The sequence below is a fragment of the Clytia hemisphaerica genome, unplaced genomic scaffold, assembly GCF_902728285.1.
Source record: "Clytia hemisphaerica strain Z4C2 unplaced genomic scaffold, Clytia hemisphaerica genome assembly, whole genome shotgun sequence".
Lineage (NCBI taxonomy): Eukaryota > Metazoa > Cnidaria > Hydrozoa > Leptothecata > Clytiidae > Clytia > Clytia hemisphaerica.
Window position 1 is genome coordinate 56110 of NW_027103682.1, and position 25265 is coordinate 81374.

At 34.2% G+C, this 25265-nt stretch overlaps 2 protein-coding genes across 2 annotated transcripts; one reads left to right on the forward strand and one right to left on the reverse strand.

Moving 5' to 3' along the window:
• Positions 1 to 387: 387 nt before the first annotated feature.
• LOC136803788 (neuronal calcium sensor 1-like) lies at positions 388 to 14715 on the reverse strand. The gene is made up of 8 exons (XM_067060514.1): positions 14517 to 14715; positions 7236 to 7260; positions 6997 to 7045; positions 6394 to 6483; positions 6021 to 6099; positions 5440 to 5528; positions 2332 to 2409; positions 388 to 2134 (listed from the first exon to the last, which is right to left on the reverse strand). The coding sequence occupies exons 1-8, from the start codon at positions 14578 to 14580 to the stop codon at positions 2000 to 2002; spliced, it is 609 nt and encodes a 202-aa protein (XP_066916615.1). The 5' UTR covers positions 14581 to 14715; the 3' UTR covers positions 388 to 1999.
• Positions 14716 to 14909: 194 nt separating this feature from the next.
• On the forward strand, positions 14910 to 25137 carry LOC136803786 (tektin-like protein 1). The gene is made up of 5 exons (XM_067060512.1): positions 14910 to 15422; positions 18076 to 18313; positions 21335 to 21540; positions 23026 to 23121; positions 24607 to 25137. The coding sequence occupies exons 1-5, from the start codon at positions 15063 to 15065 to the stop codon at positions 24907 to 24909; spliced, it is 1203 nt and encodes a 400-aa protein (XP_066916613.1). The 5' UTR covers positions 14910 to 15062; the 3' UTR covers positions 24910 to 25137.
• Positions 25138 to 25265: the final 128 nt, after the last annotated feature.

Sequence of the window (25265 nt, forward strand, 5' to 3'; positions counted from 1 at the left end):
GTATGTAACGGGATACAAAATCAAAACAAATGTCACATGTCAAAATAAAAAATCTTGCTGATTTTGATTGTTTCAATTGTTTTACAAGTTTGTTTTGGACACGTAATTTTGATTGTCCTCTTTAATGACACGTGGTTCGCGTAATGTTTACATTTTACTGCGTTTATGTCCCTTTAAACAACCCTCTTAATTGTTTTTGCTCCAATCACGGATTGGGATTTTTTAATTAATTCAAAATTTAGATTTAATGGCTTTTAATCAGTTCGAAAATCGAAATCGAAAAATTACATCAGAGGATAAAAATTATGGTCTATTTCTCTCAAACTGCACAAACAGTGGGGATGATTTTTAAAAACTATGCATGATGGGTAATGATAACTAAGCATCTAAGTAACTGTTGTTATTTACACATTGTTTATATTTCTCGGATTTTTTAATAATCCATCCCTAAAAGAAGAACAAAAAAAAATTAAATCGCAAAAAAAAGTTAACTGAAATTACAATAAAACGTAGTTATGTTACTCAAAATAACAACAAAGTTTCAGAAAATTAACACAAAATTGTTGTATGTAAAAAAATTAAGACAATTAATTATTTTCGTGTAATAGTTAATATAAATAAAAAGTGTGGGAAAATTATAGATAGCTGGTAGTAAAAGTAAGAAAATAAAGGAATAGAAAGCCTTTTAAAACGTTTCATTGATGAAAATATAAGGATTTCAATTCTTGATATGCGTAAGTCAAGATGACGTCATATTTTTTAACGGAAGCACCCAAAAAAGCCGGTTTTTGACCTCTGTGTTTCTATTTTTAGTAACAGAGAGAGGTCAAATCCCGGCTTTTTTTAGGGTGTTTCCGCTAGAAAAATGACTTACGCATATCAAGAATTTAATTTATGACAAAAGCATTTCTCAGCCTATACGACTTTAATGTCCACAGCGCACAGAAAAATCCAGAGGTATTGTATTGAGTTTATGTAATGTTTGTGGTAAATTATCCTTTGCAATGTTTAATTGGTTGATCATATCAAGAAAAGGCTTTCTCAAATTCTTGAAAGATGGGAAAATAAGGGAAACTAACGCCACATACAAAAAAGCGAAAAATAATGAAAATTATTTCGGTCTATAGTACAATTTCTATGGGTCCTCTCTCATAAATAGTTAACCCCTATAAAACAAAATATGAAGGAAAAAATACCAAATGAAATAATATATTAATAATGGTCATAATACGATACAAAAAAAGGAAGCATAAAAAGCAAAAGACAGTCAGTCTATCATAGGTTCAAATCATGTCAGTTAGAGTGCATTATTACCAGGAAGCCGAGGTAAGATTAAAGTAAGGTCTAACATCTGGCTGGGACCTTTAGTTGAAAGTTTCTTTAGACAGCTGGAAGCATTTTTATATATTGAAAAAGGGGGGGGGGTCCTAATAAGGTCTAGGAGCGGGCTAGAAAAAAAGATGGAAAACTTAACAAACGTAATTATAGAATACTCATGGTTGACTGGTAAAGTAAAGCTGACTGACCGAGAAAAATAACGAAAATTGTAAATGAAACTAAAATGTGCATGTATGCAAGTAAATGAGGTAAAACTAGCATTTATCGTGAATTTGTCTGATGATGCTAGTTGTGACTCATTTTTTTATTAATTATAAAAAAATAATCAGAAAAATTGTAAGTAGTATGATACAGCTAGGAACTGAATAATATTAGTATTTTTGTCGAGACAAAAAAATTAAGCTTGTATTTTCCTGAAATGCTGCCATTTTCTGTTTTACCAAGCCAAATATAGTGTAATTATCGAACTATAATACATTAAAATGGCTTACGTGGTAATTATAATTTTCTCATCACCTCCACCTTGCACCGAAATATACTACGAAAGAGTCGAACCACCTGTGCCAGTCTGTTCATATTGTTTATGTCAGCAAAAAGCATCCGGGGTCGTGTGAGAGAACGGGAGTTGATTTCGAAAAACAATAGTACGAGGGAAAAATAATTAAGTTGTAGGCTGAGTTTTTACTTCACCAGTTATTTCTGACTCGGGAAGGTCGATAGCAAGCGCCTGTACGATCCAAGGGTCGCATTTTGAGCCTTCTCTGAACTCTTCCATTGTTAGTTGACCGTCGTGGTTCTATAAAAAGCAAAGGTTTGATTGTATGATAAAACGAAACACAAGTGTGTGATATTTTTCGAGACATGTCCTTTGGCATATTTTAATATTAATGTATGTTATTTTGGTTGTTATGGTAATGGCCATGTAAGGTCAGACAAGCCTGTAGTCTGGCATGCTAAACAAATAGATTTTTAAAAAAGAAAATAGACTATTACCTTATCCATCTTTTGAAAGATTTTGTCGACGCGTTTTTCTGGTGTATCTTCATCTTCTGGTAAATCCACCATTTTCCCCTATGAATGGATGGAAGGAAAATATTGAAAGTTGAAGTGTTTAACAAAAAATGTTTTCTTTTCTAAAGCGACTTCAGCTTAAATAAGTGGATCTTATTTTATCTTGGAAAACGGTTAAATTTGACTCTGAAAGACTCGATGTACAATAAGGGTTATAAATTGCCTACCTTGGACATCTAAATTTGCTAAGATTTTAGAGGGGTTAGGAGTTTTGTCTTTAAGGTCGGTTTTGCTAGACCTAATTCGTGGCCCCCTTTGAACAAACAACATACGGTTGCGTCTCACGAGATTTAAGACTCAATTTTGAATAAGGTATAAAGTTTAATATAAAAAAAAAATGTAAAAATGACAAGCTCCTTAGAAAATAGCACGAGTTTTTATTTGTTGAAATAAAAAAAAAGAATAAAACAAGAAAATCTTCATCAACCTTTCGTGAAAAAAAGATTCTTTAGGGAAACAAAGTATCCCACTGGTGAAATTTTGGTCTTTTTTCAAGATGTGATGAGAAAATAATTACAATAAACTACACAATATAAAGAACATTTTTCTTTGAATTGATGAAAATCTTTTAACAAAATCATTTAATTTTACGAATGGAAAAAGAAAAACAGTGAAGCCTCTGTAGGGTGCGAAATAAATTTTTGTTTAAAAAATCTTCAAATATCAAATTCCAACAGTCTTGACTTTTATATTTTGAACATATTTCTAGAACTGAGACAGTTTATGAGCAAGTTCATTTTTAAGGGAAAATTGGTTGGATTTACCATAAGTTCTATTTTAATGGCTTAAGATGACATAAAGAAATCAACTCGATAAAAAGGTATTTTTTTTCGATTTCAATTTTTCAAAAATCTGACTCTGCTTTGTCTTGAACTTATAAAGATTTCAATTAAAACAAGCTAGATGCTGAATGGACCTACCTGATGATGAAAGTTAGATAGCAATGCAAGGAGAAAAATGAAAAAAAATCAGTCAGAAAACATAGCGTTTAGCGAAAATGCATAACGCAATAAATTCATCATTGATTGTTGATAAGGGGAGAGGGAAGGGTTGTAGGGAAAAAATTAATAGAAAGTTCTGGTCGCAAAAATCAGTTTTAATGACAATTGAATCATGCTTGATGGTGAGCATTGTTATCAATAATGTTTTTGTGTCAAAAACATAGAAATACAAGGAAAAAATCTAATGAAAATCTGCAAAAACGGCGATTTCCGGCATTTTCAACCGGAAAAAAAAATTTCTCAAAAATCGAACTCAGCCATGTTTTGGGCAATATTAATACGCATCTTAGAGCAAAAAATCAGAAAAAACTAATGATAAAATCTCGAGAAAATGCCAAAAAACCAGTTTTTCCGGCATATTTCCGGCACTTTCGGCCGGAAAAAAATGTTTTTCGAAAATCGGGCTCCGTCACTTTTTAGGTATTGTCATTTTACATTAGTGTGCAAAATTTCATAAAAAAATATAAAGTACAGCTCGAGAAATTCAAGAAATATCGTTTTTTTTTTTTTCCGGAGAGAAAATCGGCTGTTTCCGGCGATTTTTAGAAAGTTCCGGCTTCAAAAATCAGTTTTATCGACAATTGAACCATGCTTGATCGTGGACATTGCTATTATTAATGTTTTTGTGTGAAAAAACAACGAAATATAAGGAAAAAAAAGTCCGATGAAAATCTGCAAAAACGGCGATTTCCGGCATATTTCCGGCATTTTTCGGCCGGAAAAGAATTTTTCTCTCAAAATCGGACTCTGCCATGTTTTAGGCATTGCTAATACGCATCTTTGTGCAAAAAATCTGAAAAAACTAATGATGAAATCTCGAGAAAATGCCAAAAAACCGGTTTTTCCGGCATATTTCCGGCATTTTCGGCCGGAAATGATTTTTTTTCGAAAATCGGGCTCCGTCACATTTTGGGCATTACCATTTTGCATCATTGTGCCAAAAATCAGAAAAAACTAATGAGCCAATCCTGAGAAAAGCTGGTAACAGACGGACGGACGAACGAACGAACGAACGGACGGACGGACGGACATCGGTTAATTTATAGGACCTCTACCCCACCGGGGTAGGTCCAAAAACAAGAAGAAATTGAAGATGCTGACGCCTGCATAGACTATTATAATTTTATTGGGAATAGAAATTAAAATAACACAACACGATGCAGTATTTCGACCTCATACCATCAGAGGAATGTAAAGAGATGGAAAAACAGCTTTTCTGATTACTCAAAGTTCAACGATCACTTCTATTGAAAATTCTATTGTAAAAACGTTGATTAGGTCATTAAATGAAAGTCCAGAAAAGACGGCTCGCCATACAAATCGGACGGTTTCTACATGATTTGAAGATAAAAATGAAAATTTGTTTTTCCTTTTTTGCCGACTACTAGTAGTCGGTTCAATTTTTAAGAATAAGGAGCAATATTTTTACCAATGTATAGCAAAAGAAATTCTTAACGCAATGATATTAAATTGGTTCTTGTAAAACTGTCAGAAGTCGAGTAAAATCAAGATGAAGTTATAGTTTTCTCGAGCTCTAGCTTTCCATATTATGGTGCGGTCTGGTGCGGTCGTGATGCGGTTATATCAGTAGAATCGCTAGGAAATTCTGAGCAAGAAGATATAGGTACCTTTTCATATAGGAGAGGTGTACCCAAAATATAAGCCCTAAAAGTTTGCGCATAATCAGGCTTGAAACAAAAGAATTTTGTCACAACACGCTAATTATGCAGATTTTTTATACCGACAACACAAAAGAAACCTATTTACTCGACATAAACTCCCTTAAGGGCAAGAGACCTGGTATATGACGAGCCGTTTTTCCATTGTTTTCAAGAAGCTGTTTTTCCATCTCTTTACATTCCTCTGATACCATGCGTGTCCTTTTCAAGTTTAATTTTTAGAATTTTTAGAAATAATGTTTTTAAGATCCATTGTAGGTGGTGTTTTTAAATGACAATTTTTACCAGACAGTTATAGTTTTGAGACTATTTCATACCCTACTGAGAAGAGAGCTAGTTAGGAAACATACCACCATTCTGTAGATAGATTCAACAATGTGTAACATCTCATCTCTGGTAATATACCCATCTTTATCCAAATCGTATAATGAAAATGCCCCTGTGAAAAAGAAATGAAAGAAGAATGAATGATGTTTGAGATATGTTTGAATCAAGTTTTAAAAACACGTTCGTCAAAATAAAACCGAAAGAAAACTTCCAACTTTCCGATCCAGTGAACATTTTCTCTTCTTATAATCTTAAACTAATATTTTAAAATTTATTTAGTCTCAGGTAAGAAGTCTTTCGGAAGAGAGATAATGATTCTTAATGACCAGTAAATCAAAGGTCTGGTACGATCCAGGTTTGAATTTTCAAAAGATTTATTAGCAGGGAGGTACATCTTCATACCCAGTTTGACGTACAACGTTTGTTCAACATTCATCTAACGTCAAATTGACTTTTTGAGCATTAGATAAACGTTGAAACAACGTTGTGTGCCGATTGGGTATAGATGCAGTCTAAAGTAAGGCGAATTTAAAATTTTCAATAAATATCTGATTTTGTGTCCATTGCTTGGACATGAATTAAATCAAAAGGTTGTCAGACATACATTCTAATTTTTCGTCTAGCGTTCCTCTTGATGTAATGGATAGAGCTGTGATAAATTCTTTAAAACTGATACACCCATCCTGTGAAAAGCAAAAGAAGTGGGATGATTTATAATTTGATTGGAATTGGAGAAGATGTTTTATTAAGTTGTTTGAAATTCCAGACGGTTTAGTGTCTATTTGTCAAAGGCATAGGCCTTGTTAATTTTAAGGATACCGTATTACTTCGAGTGAACGCCCCCTTCTTTTGAACGCCCCTCTTAAAATTGTAAAATTTAATAAACGCTCGGGCGTTTATTCTAAATAATACAAAGGAAAACAAAGTTAAAAATGTGTTTTAGAGCAATCTCTATAGATTAGAGGTCTAAAACTTACAGCATTTTTGTCGAATACTTTGAAAACAAAAGCTGCAAATTTCGAAGGGTCGCCGAACGGGAAGAACTGTTGATAAATACGTTCAAATTCCTAAAAGTAAAAATGCAACAATAGTCAATAATTAAGATGCGTATACCCCAGGGTTAAATTTAATTTATATCGTTGGTTGAGGCTTCTCTAGTCGTAGTAGCGATCGATGAAACCCCAGCCTATCTCATAATGACACCACAAATTAAATGTAAAATTTCCATCTTTCGAAAACAGAAAGCAAAGTACTTCCTTTTTCTGCTATCAGAATCACTGATAGCAGATTCTTTACAAATCAAAAGTGAAAGTAGTTATTAAAGTTCAAATTCAAAATTGGCGTAAGCAGAGTCAGTCATATTACATACATTTGGAAAATAATGCAAATTTGATGAATAACAACAATTGTAAAAAATAGCATAATTATGCACGTCACAATTGACAGCATCAAGTTGTTATTTTGTTTTACTTTATGTAATAAATATGAGTCAATTATGACGTCATCCTTTCCTTGTGAGTTAATTATGAAGTTTTAATTAGTGTATAATAGCCTGACTACTACGGCTATTGAGATCATACCTCTTGATGCAGCTGTCCTGAAGGACAATCTTTCATAAAGTCTCTGTACCTGAAAGTAACAACCTTGTATATTATTCACTGCACAATATCTCTTTTAGCTAAGTTGATTTTGATCATAGTAAGTCTGTTGCTGAAGTTGTTAGCAAGAAGAGAGTAGTAGAAATTCAAATAACTACGTAGGCGGAGTAGATATAAATAAGGAGCTAATAGATAAAAATGTTAAGAAACAAATATCTTACCATTTCTGTAGTTCCTTTTTGTCGACTGAAAAGAGAGAGAGAAATTTAAAAGGTTTTAAAAAGTTAAACATATGTTTTCAAAGTAATGGATAAAAAAAATTGACTAAAAAAAGGGCCAGATAATACCTGTTGATAACTTCTTTATTATCAATAAAATTTATTATAATAGGCCAATACTACATTTTTAAAAATAGGTTCTGGATAATGAATTGAGTATCAGAAAACAAAGCTGAGTTCATTTTATTAAAACATACATGCTGATAGTATCTAATTACCTCTGTTAAAATACAAAAAAAAATCTGTCAACAAGCAGGGATTACAAGTTTCTGATAAAATAGATCAAAAAAGAATTGATAATAATGACAGGATATTACTTTTAATCACTTTGAATATCCCTGTATACTGTTCCTCAGGCAGAAATACTGCTAAAACTAAGATAGCTCAAATTCAATATAGCTGTTATCAACTGGTGCTTATTCTGTTGTTCTTTTTGTACATCAATAACATAATTCTTAGACAATCGGTTTAAACTTTTACACTTCTTAGAGAAAATATTCTTCTATACTATTCTATACTAACTATTCCAAAAACTAACTTTTCTGAAAGTGCCCAAATATTTATACGGGTTAATTTGAAAATTTTAACCGTCAATGAACAAGCAAGTTTTGTAAATTCCTTATCATTTTCAAAACATTAGCTTTTTATGAAAGTGAGACAAACTAAATCAGAAAATCCCCTCATTATGAAATTTCAAAAATCATTTTTGTCACTCCTCTACATTAAGCCCTTGCAATATCTTGGCTCAGACAAAATCTGTAAAAGATTTTAAGTCAAACACATCAAATCTTTCTCTAGCTCATTCATTTATTAACACATTAGACATATTTTAAGAGGATTATATACCTGAGTTGAGATCTTTCATAAAAGTCTCTTTAAATTATTCTTTCATTTTGAAACCTAATTTAACATGAGAAAGGCCCTTTACAGACCTTGTTTGGCAAGGTTGCATAAACTGATTTATTGAAACTGACATGGGAGGAATAAAGGTTGAAAATCTAAATAATAATAATATAAAGAAGATTTTATGGAAAGAAAACTCATAAATAATTCCTCCATAGAAAGCAAGGTTGGGAAATTATATATTCAAACACAAAATTACTCATTATAAACTATCTCATTCCGATTATGAGTAGTGAATTAATGCCAATCAGTAGCATGGTGGTCGACCAAAATTTGGGCAAAATGGGATGGCATTATTAGAAATCGCAAGCGAAGGGAGCACAAATATCTTTGGATACTTTCTCTTTTTTAGGTAGAAAACTACCAGGTGTTATGGTGTAAAAAAGCAAAGAGACGCGCCAAATTTTGTAATAAGAGACGTATTTTTGCACTCTTTGTATTCCGGCACTCCCCAAAAATATCTGCTGCTGGGGGGCCAATGCTCCCTGCCCCCCCTGCCACCACGCTAATAATGTCAATGTCATTAAAATGAAGGACCTGGCTGGAATAGACACTTCCAATACCAAAAACACTTTGATAACCTTTGTAGAAAAGGAGGACTTGCAGACCACAATTATCTTATGTACAAAAGTACATTCGTGATTTCAAGTGTTTTATTAAAGACTGCTGCTTTCACCACGATAAAAGGAGTGACAAAAAAATGACTTCCTTCCATTGACTACTTTGGCCCTACTTTAAACCCGATATAACAAAAATAATCTTAATAATTCATGGTTTGGGGAGTATATCAAGGGGAGTTCTTATAATAACATATTCTGACATATTTTTTAATTTCTGTAATTTTGGAGCCAGATTCAATTGCTGTTTTCTCTTTAAAAGGCAAAGCATGAAGAAAAAGTTATAGATCATCATAAAAGTTTTTCATATCTGGCAAAAGCCCCGCCTTCTTACTCAAAGAAATAAAACAATGGGCTACAAAGGATAACTTTCAATTGTTTTGGTTATTGATAAGATAAGGATTAAAATTCATAAGTATGCATACTCCAGGATAAGAGATTCTTTTTTGACTATTTTAATAGACTATTCAAAGATTGTTAAACAATAGGAGTGTGGCTTCAATTAGATAAAGATGCATAAGATGATCAATTACAAAGTATTCCCAAATTATTTTTTGTCAATCCTATGCAAAAAAACAATACAGAAAAGTTGTATTTGATTTTAACAGTCTTAACTTGACAGTTGTAGACTATGTGTAGACTTTGAACGTAACTCTCTAACTAGTACTAAATGCTAAAACAATGTGAGCTTTATTAAAAAACTCAGAGAAAAGGCTTAGAAGATCAGAATTGTAAAAAATAAGCAAATTGGTTGCCTCAGTTCAGATTGACTTTTTAAGCTCTTAGAAAACAGCAGGCATCATGGTACAATTACATATAGATGAATTTTACTTAAATTTGAAATGAAGTTATGTTACATGTTTTTTTATAAGGAAGTGTCTGCCCCTATATCAGGCTCGCATTATGCTTAGCATTCTACTATTGTTCTCAAACAATAGAGCCATTGCTTAGGTACCAAAAATTGAGCCTGCATATGCTTATAGTCTGCGACCGCTACACCACTACAAAGGTCTACCCTTTTTAAATGTCTATGAATTCAGATTTAAATTCAAAAAACACAATAGGTAAAATCAGAATTGAGGCAGCCCCCAATGTGCTATATGTTAATCTAGAACTAAAGAACGATTTTTTAGATTTTTGAAAAAAATGGAAACAAAATTACAGAAAGGTCGAAATGTTGAAAAAAAAACGTGTGGCCAGGAGAAGATGAAGAAAATTTTCACCCAGAGCTGGAGGAAATCGGAAAAAATTTATTTCTTATGGTTGGCCCATCTGATCGATTTGTGTACATAAAATTTAAGTCAAATGTTCACCTGATCTGGTCAAATCACAAATTTGTACACATAAGATGAGGTACGCTGCCAAAGTTGAGTTTTATTTGCAACCGAAACCATTTAATGTACTACCAGTTTACAGTAAGCATTGCATGAATACCTTTTAAGAATAGCTGTTTGGGAGATGCAATGGTCTTTTGAATAACTAATTACTCCAGCACAAATTTTATTAATGATAAGAAAAGAAATTTATGCTGAAGTAATTTGTTATTCAATACACCGTTGCGTTCTCCTAAACAACTATGAGAGTTCACTTCATTCACTTTCCTAATTCCATTTCTTGTAAGCTGTTGAGTGAATTGAGTGAATCCTTTTTTTTTAACTTTGATTGATTGTGCACCAGCATATGAAAAAGAGATGGGATGTTTGTATCTCTGAAAATGTGCAGTCGCTAAATTTGCTTCACTTCAAAATTTAATAATTTTGACTAGAGTAAGCAACTTACTATGTAAATTGTATCATTTGAAGGGAAATTTTTCCCAAGAACTGAACCATAAAATTGGTTTCTTATGTTGATAAAATCTACATTACACCTAAATTGCTTGAAGATTGCGCCAGCATGAAACCCAGTGTAGCAATTTTAAGTGAGTTCTTTATTTCTTGATATTTCGCTCGGATTTTTTCAATTTTTTTTATTATCTCCTCTTTTTATGTACTCAATTTTGAAACAGTTCAGGGGGTACCAAGTTGTGGTACTGGACCAGTGCCGAAAAGTTGTACTTTCTTGTTTTTTGAAATTTATCTGAGACCACCACCACTTAGTACCCTGTACTAAGCTGATTTTCCCCCTCAAAATATGTATACCACCCTTTAATTCTTAGTAACGGTACTTTCTGGTACACCTCCTTTAAATTTTCTAAAAAACTTTACAACACTGTATTAAAAAACATACCACACCACTCTGTCAAGTTAGGTCAAGTCAAATATCATTTTCAAGCCAATTTTTTTTAATCAAAAGAAATAAAGTTTCAAATAAAAACAAATTTATAACAAGCTTGTCTTGATAGGGCCTTGATATACTGACGAAGGAGGCGCCACCGAAGGGTGAACATTTTTGGATTTTAGCCCTTCTAAATCGCCTAAAACAGGTTTGTTTCAACATTATCAAACAAATTTGGCTTGATTAACTTCATTTTTCTTGGGAAATACAGTGAACATACGTCATTTTCCTTGAGAAATACAGTGAACATAGTACTTAAAATTTTCCTTGGGGAAATACAGTGAACATACGTGATTTTCCTTGAGAAATACAGTGAACATATAGTCAGGTAGAATTGCATAACTACCCAGACAAAAATGGTGTAGAGATGAAATTTATCACAGAGGTCCAGGAACATGTCAGGAATCACCAGAAAAATATATGGTTTAATATTTTAAGATCAGCCGTTGGCGAGATATAACGATTATAAAAATCGTTTAAAACGCTTTTCAGCACTTTTTTTCGATTTTAAAATCGTTATATATATCTCGCGTTATATTCCTGGACCTTTTTGTCCCGGTTTTGGTGGTTTATGACCTAATTCTACCTGACTAATACTTAAATTTTTGTTTTACTTTGAAAAAATGTGGTCGGACTAGCCCCCGGTGCCGCCGCGTCTGTACAATATAGAAAAGCTTTCTCTTCAACTCATTTTGTTACATTTTCTTAAAAATTGGACAAGTCAAGAGAAAGTGAAAGAACATGTTGTGTGATTTTGCAGGGTTTTGAGTACCAGATACTAACTTGATACCTCATATTTGGTATTGAGACCACCATTTAGTCCCTTGATACAAAGTTGCAAAAATGTTTTTTTCAATTAGGACCACCACTTAGTACCATGTACTAAGTTGTTTTTTACTTGCCTTATCAGACCACCACCCGGCACTGGCCATCACAACTTAGTACCGACCCCCCCTGAACAGTTTGTGAACACTTTAACTTAGAGAATTTCAATTCAATTTTACTGATGATTGATCACCATCTTCAGACACCGAAACGTCTAAATATATGTTTTAAATTTTATTCGAATAAAATGAAAACGCTTCTGTGCTTGAACTTCACGAAAATATTCAGGACGATCAACCAATTTAAATGTTCTAGCTAAAATAATGATACATTTTGAGATGTTCTAAGAGCGATAGAAAACATTCTTGAAGGACATTCCTGATTATCTCTTTCATAATACTTGTCTTAGAACATTTAGGAAAATAGTAACTTCAATTGTGAAGAATTTGCAAATAAGAGATTTGACCTGTTAAGCAGGTCACTTTGCATCCTTTAGCTTGAAGCCAAAAGGTGCAGCACTTTTTATATAATTCAATTCAATTCACGTTCAAAATCTTCACAGAGAAAATTACCGCAGTAAATGTGCAGAGTCCCCTTTTTGATAACAATGCAAGTCTTCTTTTCCCCTGTCCGTTAGTCGCACTAGGAAATCAAGCTTTCATTCAGAAAAAATAACATCCATCATCTACACATATCTACAGATTGTATTTGCAACAAAAAGGACGAGAGTTACCGAGAGTTGCTGAATCAAGTTCAAGTTCCCAAGACAATTAATTAAAACTTGAAAACTTAAAATGAGACAAAATGTCTGATTGCGAACGTGCACCAGCCAGAATGTAAACCAACCAAATTTTGTCATTCAATTCCTGGGACAGCGCTTTGATTTTTAAGGCCTTGTTTATTAGGCTAAAATAGAAATAATTCCGCACATGTAAATGGGTCAGTGTTTGAGGCCCGGCAAAATTTCTGGGAAATAGCATATCTGGCGGTGCGCGGATGTATGTGCGCAGATGTTGGTGGCTCCGTTTCCCTTGTAGATCTTTTTCTTGGGAAGTTGATCTTCAAATTAGTTTTGAAGGTCTGGTTGGATAAATTCTTTCATCTATGACTCAAATTTTAGGCAATTTCCCACAGTATTTTTATGAATGGCTTTTGAATTATTTTTTCTCTTTTTGTCCACATGTAGCAATATGGCATGTTAATTAAAAAAACCTGTTGTTTTTTCTGTGCTATTGAGCAAACTTAAATTTCTCATCCTTTTCTAGTTCTTTATTAGAATTTTTTTACACAGTACTGCAAACAGGTCAAGGAAGATAACTAAAAAGAAACTCTTCAGAAGTTTGTTTTTGTATGATTCTTTTGTGTTTGAAGACATTCAGTTGCAAATAGGATCGATCACCAACTTGGTAACGTTAACTGCTCCAACTTGGGACGAGTGTAAGCAACATGGGACTTGTTGATATCTGGCCTGTATTTTCACTTACTGTTAAATCTCTTTGACAACAAATTTGTTTTGATTACTCCACCAACTTTCACTGATAGCGCGCCTTTTTTAACTTTTGTTTTCATTTAAAATGACCGGACGCTGAATGGAGAATTAGAGAACCCCCACCTAACTGCCTACCGCCTGACAAGATTAACAAATAGCGAGTGTGTAACTTGCCGCGCGAGTAACGTCAAACGCTCACATTTGCGTGTGTTTTCCACTACATATTTCGATTTAAAAGCCTGCTCGTTGCGAAAGAGAAATTGTCTATTTTTTAATACGTGGTTCATTGAGTTTAAATCAAATGACTTTGGAGGTTCGGTGAAATGGTGGTGAAAGGGCCGTCCCATGTTGCATAAGATAGTCCCAAGTTGGAGCAGTTGTTGAGCGTATGATGCATGGAACTTATGAAGCACATTATTCTTTGCAAATTTTCTTCAGTTTCCTAGAGGTTTGACTTGGACGTTTGATTGTTGACTCCATTTGAGATTCTGTGACTAAAAGAACTAATGAATATAACTTTTATGATCTAAAAGATTACTGGCCAGTCTAGGACTGCTACTGTATAGTAAAAGTTGCATTTGAGATACCCTAATAACTGTCCTTTTTTTAGTACTCCCTGTTCCTCAACTTCCATCTGAATCAATTAATAATTCTCAGATTCTGTAAATCTCGCCAGAAAACTAATCAACTATAATACACTTATCAGGTTGCCTAGCTAATGTCATTAAAAACTTTAGTCTTTTGTTAGCTGTTACATGTTTTATCCATCATTTATACATCTGAATTTATCACATCCTCCCTCAAATCTGTACCCCAAAACTCTGCAAAACTTACTTTTTAAAGTTGCTTCAGAACTAACTTTTTCATGACAGACAAGGCAGATTTTATAAGGAAAGCCTTCTCGGAAACAATGAACATTTGCAAACTAGCTTTGGGAGTTATTTTAGGAATTTCAGCTCAGTTTGCAAAAATTCGTGCATCAAATGAAAGATATACATACCGTAGCTAAGTTCTTGAATCTTTAACTTTAGGATAAAAATTGAGTTGTCTAAACTAACAATTGCTGTTTTTTTAAGTCTCTTCTACACAAGCAGTAAAATCAGCATCAATACTTACAATAAGTGGCTTTTTGCAGCTCTCTCAAGTCATCTTGTGTAAGTTTTGTGCCTTTTGCACCCATTATATTCTACATAAAAATCTATTTATTTCAGAATTATTTTTTTTTGTTTTTCCCACAGACTATTTTTGATGTTCTTGGGTATGGGTTAAGCTCTTCGACTAGAGCCTGAAACAAAGAAAAGAGACTATAAAAAGATTAATAATAATAAATCCAAACGACCCTCCCAATGAAATTATACAAACTAAAATATGCTTGTACATCAATCATTACACCTCCATTCACAAAATTTATTGCAATCATCGTCACTCTCCCTCTAAATTTTGAGCAATAATCGAATGTTTTCGGTACCGTAGGAAAAATATGTTGTTATAGGCTACGGGCGACCACAGGATTTTGTTTACAAAACAAAGATGGTAGGCGACCGACTGCTCATCTGGTTGGGACGAAGGGCAATTTTGCAACAGGACAAACACAAAAAGATGCTTTGAGACAAACTTTTGCTTTATCTATAGACTTTAATATTTCATAATTTAATTTACGTGATGGAGGCAACAATCGGCCAAGATTTATGGAAGAAAGATACTATTCAGAACATTAAACTAGCACAAGCTGTTGTTCAAAGGAGTGACAAATTCAACGAATTGGGTCGTCAGTTAGATCCTCTCCCCTCATTAAGAGATAATTGTATCCAGCAGAGCAATGCTGAGATACATTCATATATGAGATCGGCTCGTGCTGTTGTTATAAAACTTCGTGATAATTTGTTGAATACAGAAGAAGTTATCAAATCGTTCTTGAAGAGCAAAGAAAAATTAGAAACCGCTCTAGAGCATTTGAGGAAAGATATTCTCTTAAATGAACAATGCCGATCAGGTAGACATTTGCGACCTCTGAAAGAACAGGTGAGTTATCATAATTTTTGGCTTCAAATTGTTTTCTTTAATCAACAAATAATAACTAAATCAAAAAAATTGAAAAAGTAAAACCATCTATTCCATGGTCCATTTGCTTATTCTTGCCATTTTAAAAAAAATAATTCAATTTTACACATATCATCATTGAAAAAACCATGCAGAACACTTTTATTTTTGAGAAAAATCATTCAATAAGTATTTGAAAATGAAGATGAAAAATGAAGAAGCAATTAAGGTCGTCCGACCACTGTTTATTTACAAGAAAACCCGATTCGGAAAGTCGGTAAAATCATCAGGTTTTTTTTGGCGGCAACATAATTATCGACTCAAGTCGTTGGACATTTGAAAATTATTCAAAAACCTGAACATAATGTTTGGTACCAACCGACCAACTCATTTTTATGTCATTTTAGGACCAGAACGCAACATATTTTTGATTGCCGCCTTATCCCTCTCGGTACACTAGAGACTCCATTTTTTGGTGTGTGCAGATTAAGATGTACTTTGAAGCATCCTGATTTCAGATTACAATTATGCAATTTTATTTTTCACACATGATTAAATGCTGCAGAAAGTTATGGCCCTACAGTAAGAAGGGTGTCCGCCTAATTAAATTCTTTCTCCATCATACGCCAAATAAAATTCCTGCCAAATTTAAGTTGCTCTAAATGTGTGCTATTTTCAAGCTTTAAAACAGGGTTTTCTGTTTTTAATGTAATGCTAATTGGCGTTTTTTGGACAAAAATGTCCTTCATCCGCCAAATTAAATTCTAGCCAAATCTAATTTTTCAAGTTAACCGTCAAATTATATTCCCTCTGAAAAAACTTTTCCGGCCATCCGCTAAATTAAATTCCTGATAAATTAAATTTTAAATTAAATTCTAGCCAAATCTAATTTTTCAAGTTAACCATCAAATTATATTCCCTCTGAAAAAACTTTTCCGGCCATCCGCTAAATTAAATTCCTGATAAATTAAATTTTAAATTAAATTCTAGCCAAATCTAATTTTTCAAGTTAACCGTCAAATTATATTCCCTCTGAAAAAACTTTTCTGGCCATCCACTAAATTAAATTCCTGATAAATTAAGTTCCTGCCAAAATTTTTTCGATAACGATAGTGTAAAAAGCTGAAATCAAGAGGCTTCAAAGCACCTCCAAACCAAAAATGAGGTATACTTGGCGTTCTAAATTTAGAACGCCATGATTTTAATAGCACAATGAGCATAAAAAGTTTATTTTTTTGTTCTTCATTTTTCATCTTCATTTTCTGAATTATTTTTCTCAGAAATTATACTGTATAAATGGCATGTGAGGATTGAAGCATTCATTGAAAATGACAAGCATCGCAAAGGAAAATTTAGTGTACACTTTAAAGCAGATGAACTCATATATTGGCTCATAAAATTATGAATACTGTATGGCACTTTTCTATAGTATAACCAGTAGAGTAGAATCAGGCAGTGATAACTGATAATTCTAAGTAACTGACGAAATATGCAGCATAAAAGTTGAGTTTTAGAATCTTAACAGTGTACAGTACTGTAGTGAAAAATTAGTGAAATGAAATTCGTACCAAATTACAGTGCATTTTTCTCAAATTTTCAACTCTTTTAAGAGCAAAAAAATCAGAATTTTTCGGCAAAAATGTACAATTCTTTGAATTTGCTGAAGTCTCCATCCTTACAGTACATTTATCAAAAAAGTAAGTAAGGAGTAAATGTTATTAGTTATTCTATTATCTCTGAAAAGGTTCATGAAATTAGAGCAGGCCAAATCAGTCATTCTGACAAGAGCAGAATTCTAATACAGTAAAATACTGACACAGTCAATCTTTATTTTTATGAATTAATTTGCTAATTTTGATTTTGATGCAATGATTATGGTAATATTAGCATATGATAAATCTAATGGCGTTGTTCAAGACTCTACAATTCAAAGATAGCTCCCCTTGGTTCACCAGAAGCTTTTACATCAACAGAATCACCGGAACCATCAAAATCAACTCTAACACTAGAACCATATCAATGTCACTAGAAGATTTAACAGAATCACCAATTTTACAAAATATTCATCAAAACAATTAACTCCACGGATTGATTCACCAAAACCATCAACTCCAACATGTTCAACAAAAATAACAACTCTACCAGAAGATCCGCTATAAGATCATTAACCCTACCAAAGTATTGATTAAATTACATCGATTTTCGGGGTCACATCTTAGGTTCTTCCAATCAAATATGGCACATACCATATAGACTGGCTTTAAAATCTTTGGTAATCGGGTTACTCATGCCGTTTAGACAAAAGTCACATCTTGGAGCTTTACACCAAGAGACAGTTTTTCAAGCAAGTCGAGCTCACAGAAACAGAAAGATACGTTATAATACATTTATATGGAAAGTTTAGACAAGTTATATAGCCAAGTCTCTGCAACTCAAACAAGTACAAGTTTGGGGAACTCAAAATCGTGTTATTATACTGTAAGAGTCCGAGTTTTTTTTAAATGATTTTGATATATCGATTTTTTAGTAGAATACTTTAGTTGAAATGATAGAAAAATGTTATTGATTTTGAAATAACATCATAGACTCATAGTCAGAAAAATTGATCGATGATTCTCATAATTTTATACCTTAGAAAAAAGACGGATGCGATGATCTTTTGGCAGCCGAAAAAAAGACTCTTCTAAAACTGAAAAGAATACTGGAGTCCAAATTGAGTGCTGTTCAGCAAACACTTCAATATTTGGATAATGCTCGCAAAAGATTGAAAGCTGTTTTGTCGGAACGCAACCGAGTTTTAGATTTAATCTGCAGGGACAGTGCTTCTGCTCGTATTTTGAAAGCCAAGAACATTGATCATCAATCGTTACCTGGTGAGTAAACACCCCTTATTTCTCTCCCCTAGTAACATTATTTTTATTTGGGAATTTATCGGGCTTTTCCTGACTTCGATTGAATGAAAAACCTTGCCATAGTGCTAGCAAAACAAGATAAAACTTTAAATCAGCTAGCAGAACAAATTCAAGTCTTCCGGAAGCTTTCAAGCCCAAGTTCATTGGGGGGGGGAGGGTTTTATCTTTAATTGTCAATGCCTCTTTAAACTTATTTTCACACACTCCATCTAGATGATAAACGTTTTCACAATGATTCCAAAATTACCAAAACAATCAAACGTCTGTGTAAAGATTTAATCATTCTCCTTAAAAACCAAATAAATGTGCTGGTGGTACTCCTTAATAATAATGACTATGCTGAATCACTAAATTCGTTTTTTTCCGATCGAAAGAAGCTCAGAGTTGTACAATATGACCTATCTGTCACCAAAATGACGTTAGAAATACCACACATTACGCCGTCCACACACAGCCCCTATCCGTTTGCCCCCCCCCCCCCAAAGTTTTATTTCCAATTAATTTGTTTATTGCGAAGATTAATGACTAACGGTTTAAAAGGACTGAAAATTACGCCATGCGTGTTATTGCTGTAGGAATTGTAAGGCCACTCACTGATATCACTCTGACTATGCTTTAATTGTGAAGCAAAATATTAGGTTTTTCAAAAATGAAAATTTTGATGTTTGTGATCTGACTCCACATAGATAAATGGCAAAATCAATTTCGGATTAAGTTTTATCTTATTTTCGATTGAATGGTGTGACCAAATCTGGCAAAACACATATCAATCCCTTTAGCTAAAAGCTTTGAATTTTTTAGATAAGGTTTTAATGACGTCAAACGTCTAAATTCACTTCATTTATAAGACCATATTCAGACGTTACGGATAAGCACCGCTTCGATATTGTTTTTGTTACGGATAGGAAGTGTTCATATTGGTTTCGGAACGTTTCAAAGAAAGAAAACAGAGCTTTCGTTCAAGACCGTAAGGTCTGAACACAAAAATCTGACGTCTCTCGATTCGTCGTACTGTAAACTTGAATCCCATTCTATTGATTTGATAGATGTATTTAGATTACATTAAATTGCTATGAAATTATTGCTATAGCAGAAACTCAGTAAGGCTGTCGGTGACTGTGCTAGGTATCGACTACACCGTGGATGAGGTGAATGTGTGCTGGTCTTGTTCCCTAGTGGTTCACGCCTGATTAACGCAATTGATCCAAAAAACTGTGTGTTAGTGTCTTGCAAGCTTGCAGGTAGTCTAAACTACAGCGTAAGACAATTCTAACGAGACTACTCCTAGACCGCTCAATACGGAACCGGCATCCTCTGTGCGGAGTAGCCAGTCGCCACATTGCTACGAATCACTAGAGCAGGTAATCTACAGATAAAAAGATGCAAGTTTAAATAAGACATAGAATCCCACATATGCAAGGCCATAATTCAAAGCTAAAAATAGGGTAAAAATATAATAATAAAGTAAGACACGAAAGGCTGAGAATTTTCAATTTTCAAAATATTCCCGTGTGCCTTTTTCTTTTAAACCAACTATATATAACCTTTGTTGAATTTAGAATATATATATGAGCAAGACCACCTCTTTTTATAAATAAACTGACCAAAAAAAACAGTTAAAGAACTTCTTTCAATTCAGGTTGATCATGTATCTCTTCGATATCTTCATTAATCTTCTCAGATTAAGAAAGAGTTATTTTTTACTTTTTCTTAACAAATTCTTTGACCGAGAATTATTTTTTACTTTTTAAAGTAAAATAGAAAAGAAAGATAATTGTGGTTATGTTTTTTCGGTTTCCCTACATGAACTACATGGAGTTATACAAACTGAAGATTGGAAAATAAAATAAATTTGCTGAAAATATTTTTTCTCTTTACCTTTTCAGTATTTATCTTTTCTTAGAGATCTTCTATTTTGTCTTTTATCCAAACAACTAGAAATATAGCTACAGATAAAAACCTCACTGAAATCTTCATACAAATTTGCAAAGATGGAAAGTAATCTTTCAGATTTATCTAAACCCCGAAAATTCCGAAGAAAAAGAGTCTATTTTCCCCTTTGAGATTTACTTGATTATTCACGAAACTCCTTTCTTTTGGTGTTTTCGGGCTTAAAATAAATTTGTTGTGCATCCGATACAAAAGTAACATACTCAATTGAAGGTTGAAGCAGCGTCTTACTCTAAGTTCCAAAGTATAGTTCAAAATTGAAAATAAAGAAGATGCCATGTGTACTAGTTATCGCATGACTTCGAGTGCAATACGACAAATATTTTACGAGCTCCGGGATTTTTTCGTAATATCTCTCTGAGCCTTCAGGCGAGGAAAAATATTGGAAAATCTCGGTACGAGTAAAGTATTTGCGTATTGTAGGAGACGTGTCGTCGTATTTGGATGCTATATCGACCAGTCAAAACGTTGGTATTAGGTAAAAAAATCTAGGATTTCATAGATCTTGCAACAAGAGGACGATGCTTTTAACGTTTGATTTAATTGAACTTTTAAATGTCAATTTCTTATTATTTTATACACAATCCTTTTTGGAACATAACATTATACTTGTCAAATCTTTGGGACAGTAGGACGTCGTACAAAGTTTCTGTAATACACCTTTTCGACCATAGTCGCGCGGTCAGGTGCGTGCCACTTTATTACCTTATCGGCCCTTTTTACCCCGGCCCTTATTGGCGTTATTTTTAGGCTCTTAGCGTAATAAGAGCCGGCGGAAAAGGGGCCGGCGTTAAATTAGGGCCGGCGTAAAAAGGGTCGATAAGGTATTTAATTTCCAATCCTTTTTTTACTCTTTTTTCTATTGTCTTTAGGTGCGAAAAAAAGACTGGAAAAGTTTTAGGGTGGTAAAACGGACAAAAAAAATGCCCGCGCGGCAATTGACGGCTACGGTCGAAAAGGTGTATTCTCGAGTGAGGTTAATACTTTTAAAGACATGTATTCAGAGCATCATCTCCTTCTCTTTTCTATCAGCCGAACTTGAGGTCAACCCATTGGGACCATACACACCAGAAGCTGCTCAAGCAGTTGCTATGGCAACCAATGCTGTACAAAAATCGCAAGCGTTGCTAAGGGACGTGGAGTTTACCATTGATGAAACGCGAGCTGTTCAAAGAGATTTTCATAAAAGTGTCAACAATGGATTGACAAAGAAAGTAGCAGAGACTGTCGCTATGAAGGTAAGAAATGTTGCACACATGCATGTCCTTTTCTATAAGTATAACGTTTTTAAGGGAGTTTCTAAACATCGACCAGAAATGGCGACCACGACCAGCGACCACGACCGGCGACCAGATAAATTTGGGTTATCGAGTTTATCTGCTCTCTCCACCGTAGAGAACATCCAAATCGAGTCATGATGTGGCTTTCAAATGATCCACTGAGCACGTGGCTGAGAATTACTCTAGCTGAGAATACTAAAAGTGACCTTTGACGTTACCAGTCATTTTCTAGACCAAGTTACACTTTTTGACAAAAATATTGACAGGGCAATTAAGTGTGATGCCTGTAAACTTTATTACACCAAATAATTTAATTGTACCGAATGAGATGCCTTTAGTATGAATAGATAGAAATTGTCAGTAGGCAAAAGCTGGGAAGGGCAGTTTTAGAGATATGAATCTCATCAATTATTCTATTGTCCTTACATTGTCAAAATGACTTATTTGGACAAAATAATGATCTGATGATCAAATATAAAGCTTCCTAAATAAATTCCAGCACAAATTTTGCCACTAATTACTTTGATGCCGAAAATACAAAAGGATAGAAATTGACAATCTATTCAAGCTCCAAGAGCGTTGAAATGGCTGCTCTACACGTTTTGCACGTGGCTTTATAATCACTGTAGGTGAGACAGGGGTGAGCTGTACTCTTCAATTCGATTAATGAATTATCATAAGAGAAAGACTCTACGGTGGAGAAAGAGGAAAAACTCGATAACCCAAATTTATCTGGTCGCCGGTCGTGGTCGCTGGTCGTGGTCGCCATTTCTGGTCGATGTTTGGAAACTCCCCGTTTTTAAGTATTATGCTCAGATTTTGGTACCTAAACAATGGCTTTATTGTTTAAGAACAATAGAATGCTAAGTAAATGCGAGCCTGATATAGGGACAGACACTTGCTTATAAAAAAACATGTACCTTGAAAAAATACTAGACGAAGCCGAAGCCTCTACGTACCGTGAGCTTATCTGGTTTCTTGTGATTTGTTGTCACAGCGTCTACGAGGTCGGAGCTGGCAATTTGTTAAATCAAGACTATTTTCTAGCATTCCCAACCACAGAATTATAAAGCCTAGGGCTAAGGGCTAGATGTCGTGCTTCGGTTGAAAAGTGTGCCGTGGTTAGGTAGGAAATCTTACCTAGGTTACGTGACATTACATTAGAATTTCAGCACTTGACCAATTAGAAGCTTTGCGGATTTTCGAAAACAATAGCAACAATATTTTTTTGTCTGCGATGGCTTTAAGTACGACATCTAGCCCTTCGAGCTTTATAAATCTGTGTTCCCAACTTCCCATCCTTTGTCAAACGTTTCAGAAATAGCAAAGGCGTCACTCATCTTAAAATTCGACCTCTTCATGATGCGAAAAAAATGAACCTAACTCGTAACAATACAAAAGCACTTGTTATGAAAATATTCATTAATTTTCTTTCGTTGACAGCAACATCTTCAATTAACATCAGGCGAGAATCGAATGGCTATCCATCGTGGTAACAGATGGCATTACACGACAGCTATCACACGTGGTTACACTCTGGTTAGTAACAACAAACCCAGTCCCTTATTTCGATGTTGCAACTTTAAATTAATTGTATAAAATTTGCCACTACTGGGAAAAGCCGGGGTCTTTCCGTAGACTTTCCGTAGAAAACATTACGTCATGAATATCATGAATTGATTTTTTCTTCTGGTAAACTCTAGCCCAGTCAGGTTTCATTTTTACATAAGTGGTGTCCCCGTTTCATATCAGGCACATATTTCATATTAGGACAATGTCTGCCTATTGTTATTTATGTTGATATAAGCAAAAAAGAAATTTTCTTTCCCTATTTTTTACCAATCTTGCTCCACATTCCTCTCAATCCAATGTGAAAAAGCTTGTTAATTAAAATTGATGAGATCAAACGAGATCAGTCTCATTTAAAAACAAAACCTTTAAATTTTGATAGCGCTCATGATTGAATCATATCCATCAGTAAAAAAGTGGAAGCAAGTTCTACCCTCGCAAAGTTTCCAACCCACTCCGGCAATTACTCTCGGGTACCTAATAGCCGCCGCCCCCCCCCCCGCTAATTAATTTTTCGAAAATTTTCCACCCAGGACATTCTTATTCCACCCCCCCCCCCCCGTTTATTAATTTTGGGAAAATGTTTTTGAAAGTTCCCTCTTTTGTCCTAATTCTGCTGTATGTATTAGCCTCCTTTTCAAAAATTTTCCACCCAGGACATTTTTATTCCCCCCCCCCGCTTATTAAGTTTTGAGATTTTTTCCAACCCCCCGGCTATTAGGTACCCGAGAGTACATTCCCAACCCGTTCATCAAAATTTGAAATCATTTTCCAGGCAATTTCAACAGGAATCGTTCCCTAGCTCAAACTTTCTCGTTGTGCAACTCATAGTTCATAAACTCATCCCCTTCATTGCTTTGGCTTTCAATATTCCAATCGTACCATACGTTGAGAAAAAGTCTTATGCTTCTTTACGATTGAATATAATTTTTGCTGAAATTACTAATTTTTAATCAGATGGTTTGAGACTTTCCAGCCTGTAGATTCTATTCATGGTCCTGAGAAAGACCTCCAAATCTTTTTGTCTAAGTTTTTCCCAAGTGTAAGAACCGATTTTGAGAGTCTTTAAATTGTCATTTCTCGGCGTTGGAAAATAATTAGAACAAAATATATCACAGAAGGTTTACTCTCGGGTACCTGATATGCCCCCCCCCCCCCACCGGTTGGAATAAAAATATTCTGGGTGGGAAATTTTTAAAAAGGAGGCTAAATACAGCAGAATCTAGGGCAAAAGAGGGAACTTTCAAATACGGGGGAATTGGAATAAGAATGTCCTGGGTAGAAAATTTTCGAAAAAATTAATTAGCGGGGTGGGACGCTTATTAGGGTCCCGAGAGTAGGGATCAAAATTCTCAAACAAACTGATCCCTTCAAACTTCAAAATCAACTAAAGGATGAGAGCTCCATATTAAATACTTAACGTTAATTTTGATTGAAAATTATTTCTTTAAAAAGGGACCTGTCTCAGCCAGTGACTTGACGACACGAGAACGCCTTGACCGCCCTCAAGTGAAGTGCTACCAACGACACCCAGGAACTCATCTTAAAGAAGCACAGCATATTATCGAAGGAAATCACGGGCTAGATGCGTCTCTACAGGCTGTTGAACGAAATATTGGCATGCTAAAACTCACGGAAGACCGATTAAAAACTGATATACATGACAAACATAGAGCAGCCGGTATTGACTCTAGTATCGTACGTCACCGCCGCCGACAAGCCAACCACAGATGGGTGGTCGGAGGTCTCAGTTGTTAAAACTAGGGCCTGGAGTCCAAAGACAGACATTTATTAACAAAGAAAAGATTGAATTACGGGGACAATTTTCGATACCAAATTTGAAACATATTTTCTAAATTTTATTTCACTTTTATTTTTTTTATTTGCAAGGTGATTTTTATTTTACGCTGTATAAATATTTTTTTACAAGGGCTTTGACAAAATCATATATTTTTTATTATAAAAATAAATCTATCTCCCTACAAACAAAATTTGACTAAGTTTTTTACACCTGCCTTACCCAATATATTTTTCAAAGTAGGCATAACTAGCTGAATTGAAAAGGGGGGGGGGGTATTTGATTGAATTGATGATGCTCGCTTAAAGTAACGGCC

Coding starts and splice junctions, on each gene's coding strand:
- LOC136803788 (XM_067060514.1), bottom strand. CDS start 14,580: ATGGGTGCAAAAGGCACAAAACTTACACAAGATGACTTGAGAGAGCTG. Junction 7,261..14,516: donor GCTGCAAAAAGCCACTTATT/GTAAGTATTGAT, acceptor CTCTCTTTTCAG/TCGACAAAAAGGAACTACAG. Junction 5,529..6,020: donor GCTAGACGAAAAATTAGAAT/GTATGTCTGACA, acceptor TCTTTTTCACAG/GGGCATTTTCATTATACGAT.
- LOC136803786 (XM_067060512.1), top strand. CDS start 15,063: ATGGAGGCAACAATCGGCCAAGATTTATGGAAGAAAGATACTATTCAG. Junction 18,314..21,334: donor TGATCATCAATCGTTACCTG/GTGAGTAAACAC, acceptor CTTTTCTATCAG/CCGAACTTGAGGTCAACCCA. Junction 23,122..24,606: donor TCACACGTGGTTACACTCTG/GTTAGTAACAAC, acceptor TTCTTTAAAAAG/GGACCTGTCTCAGCCAGTGA.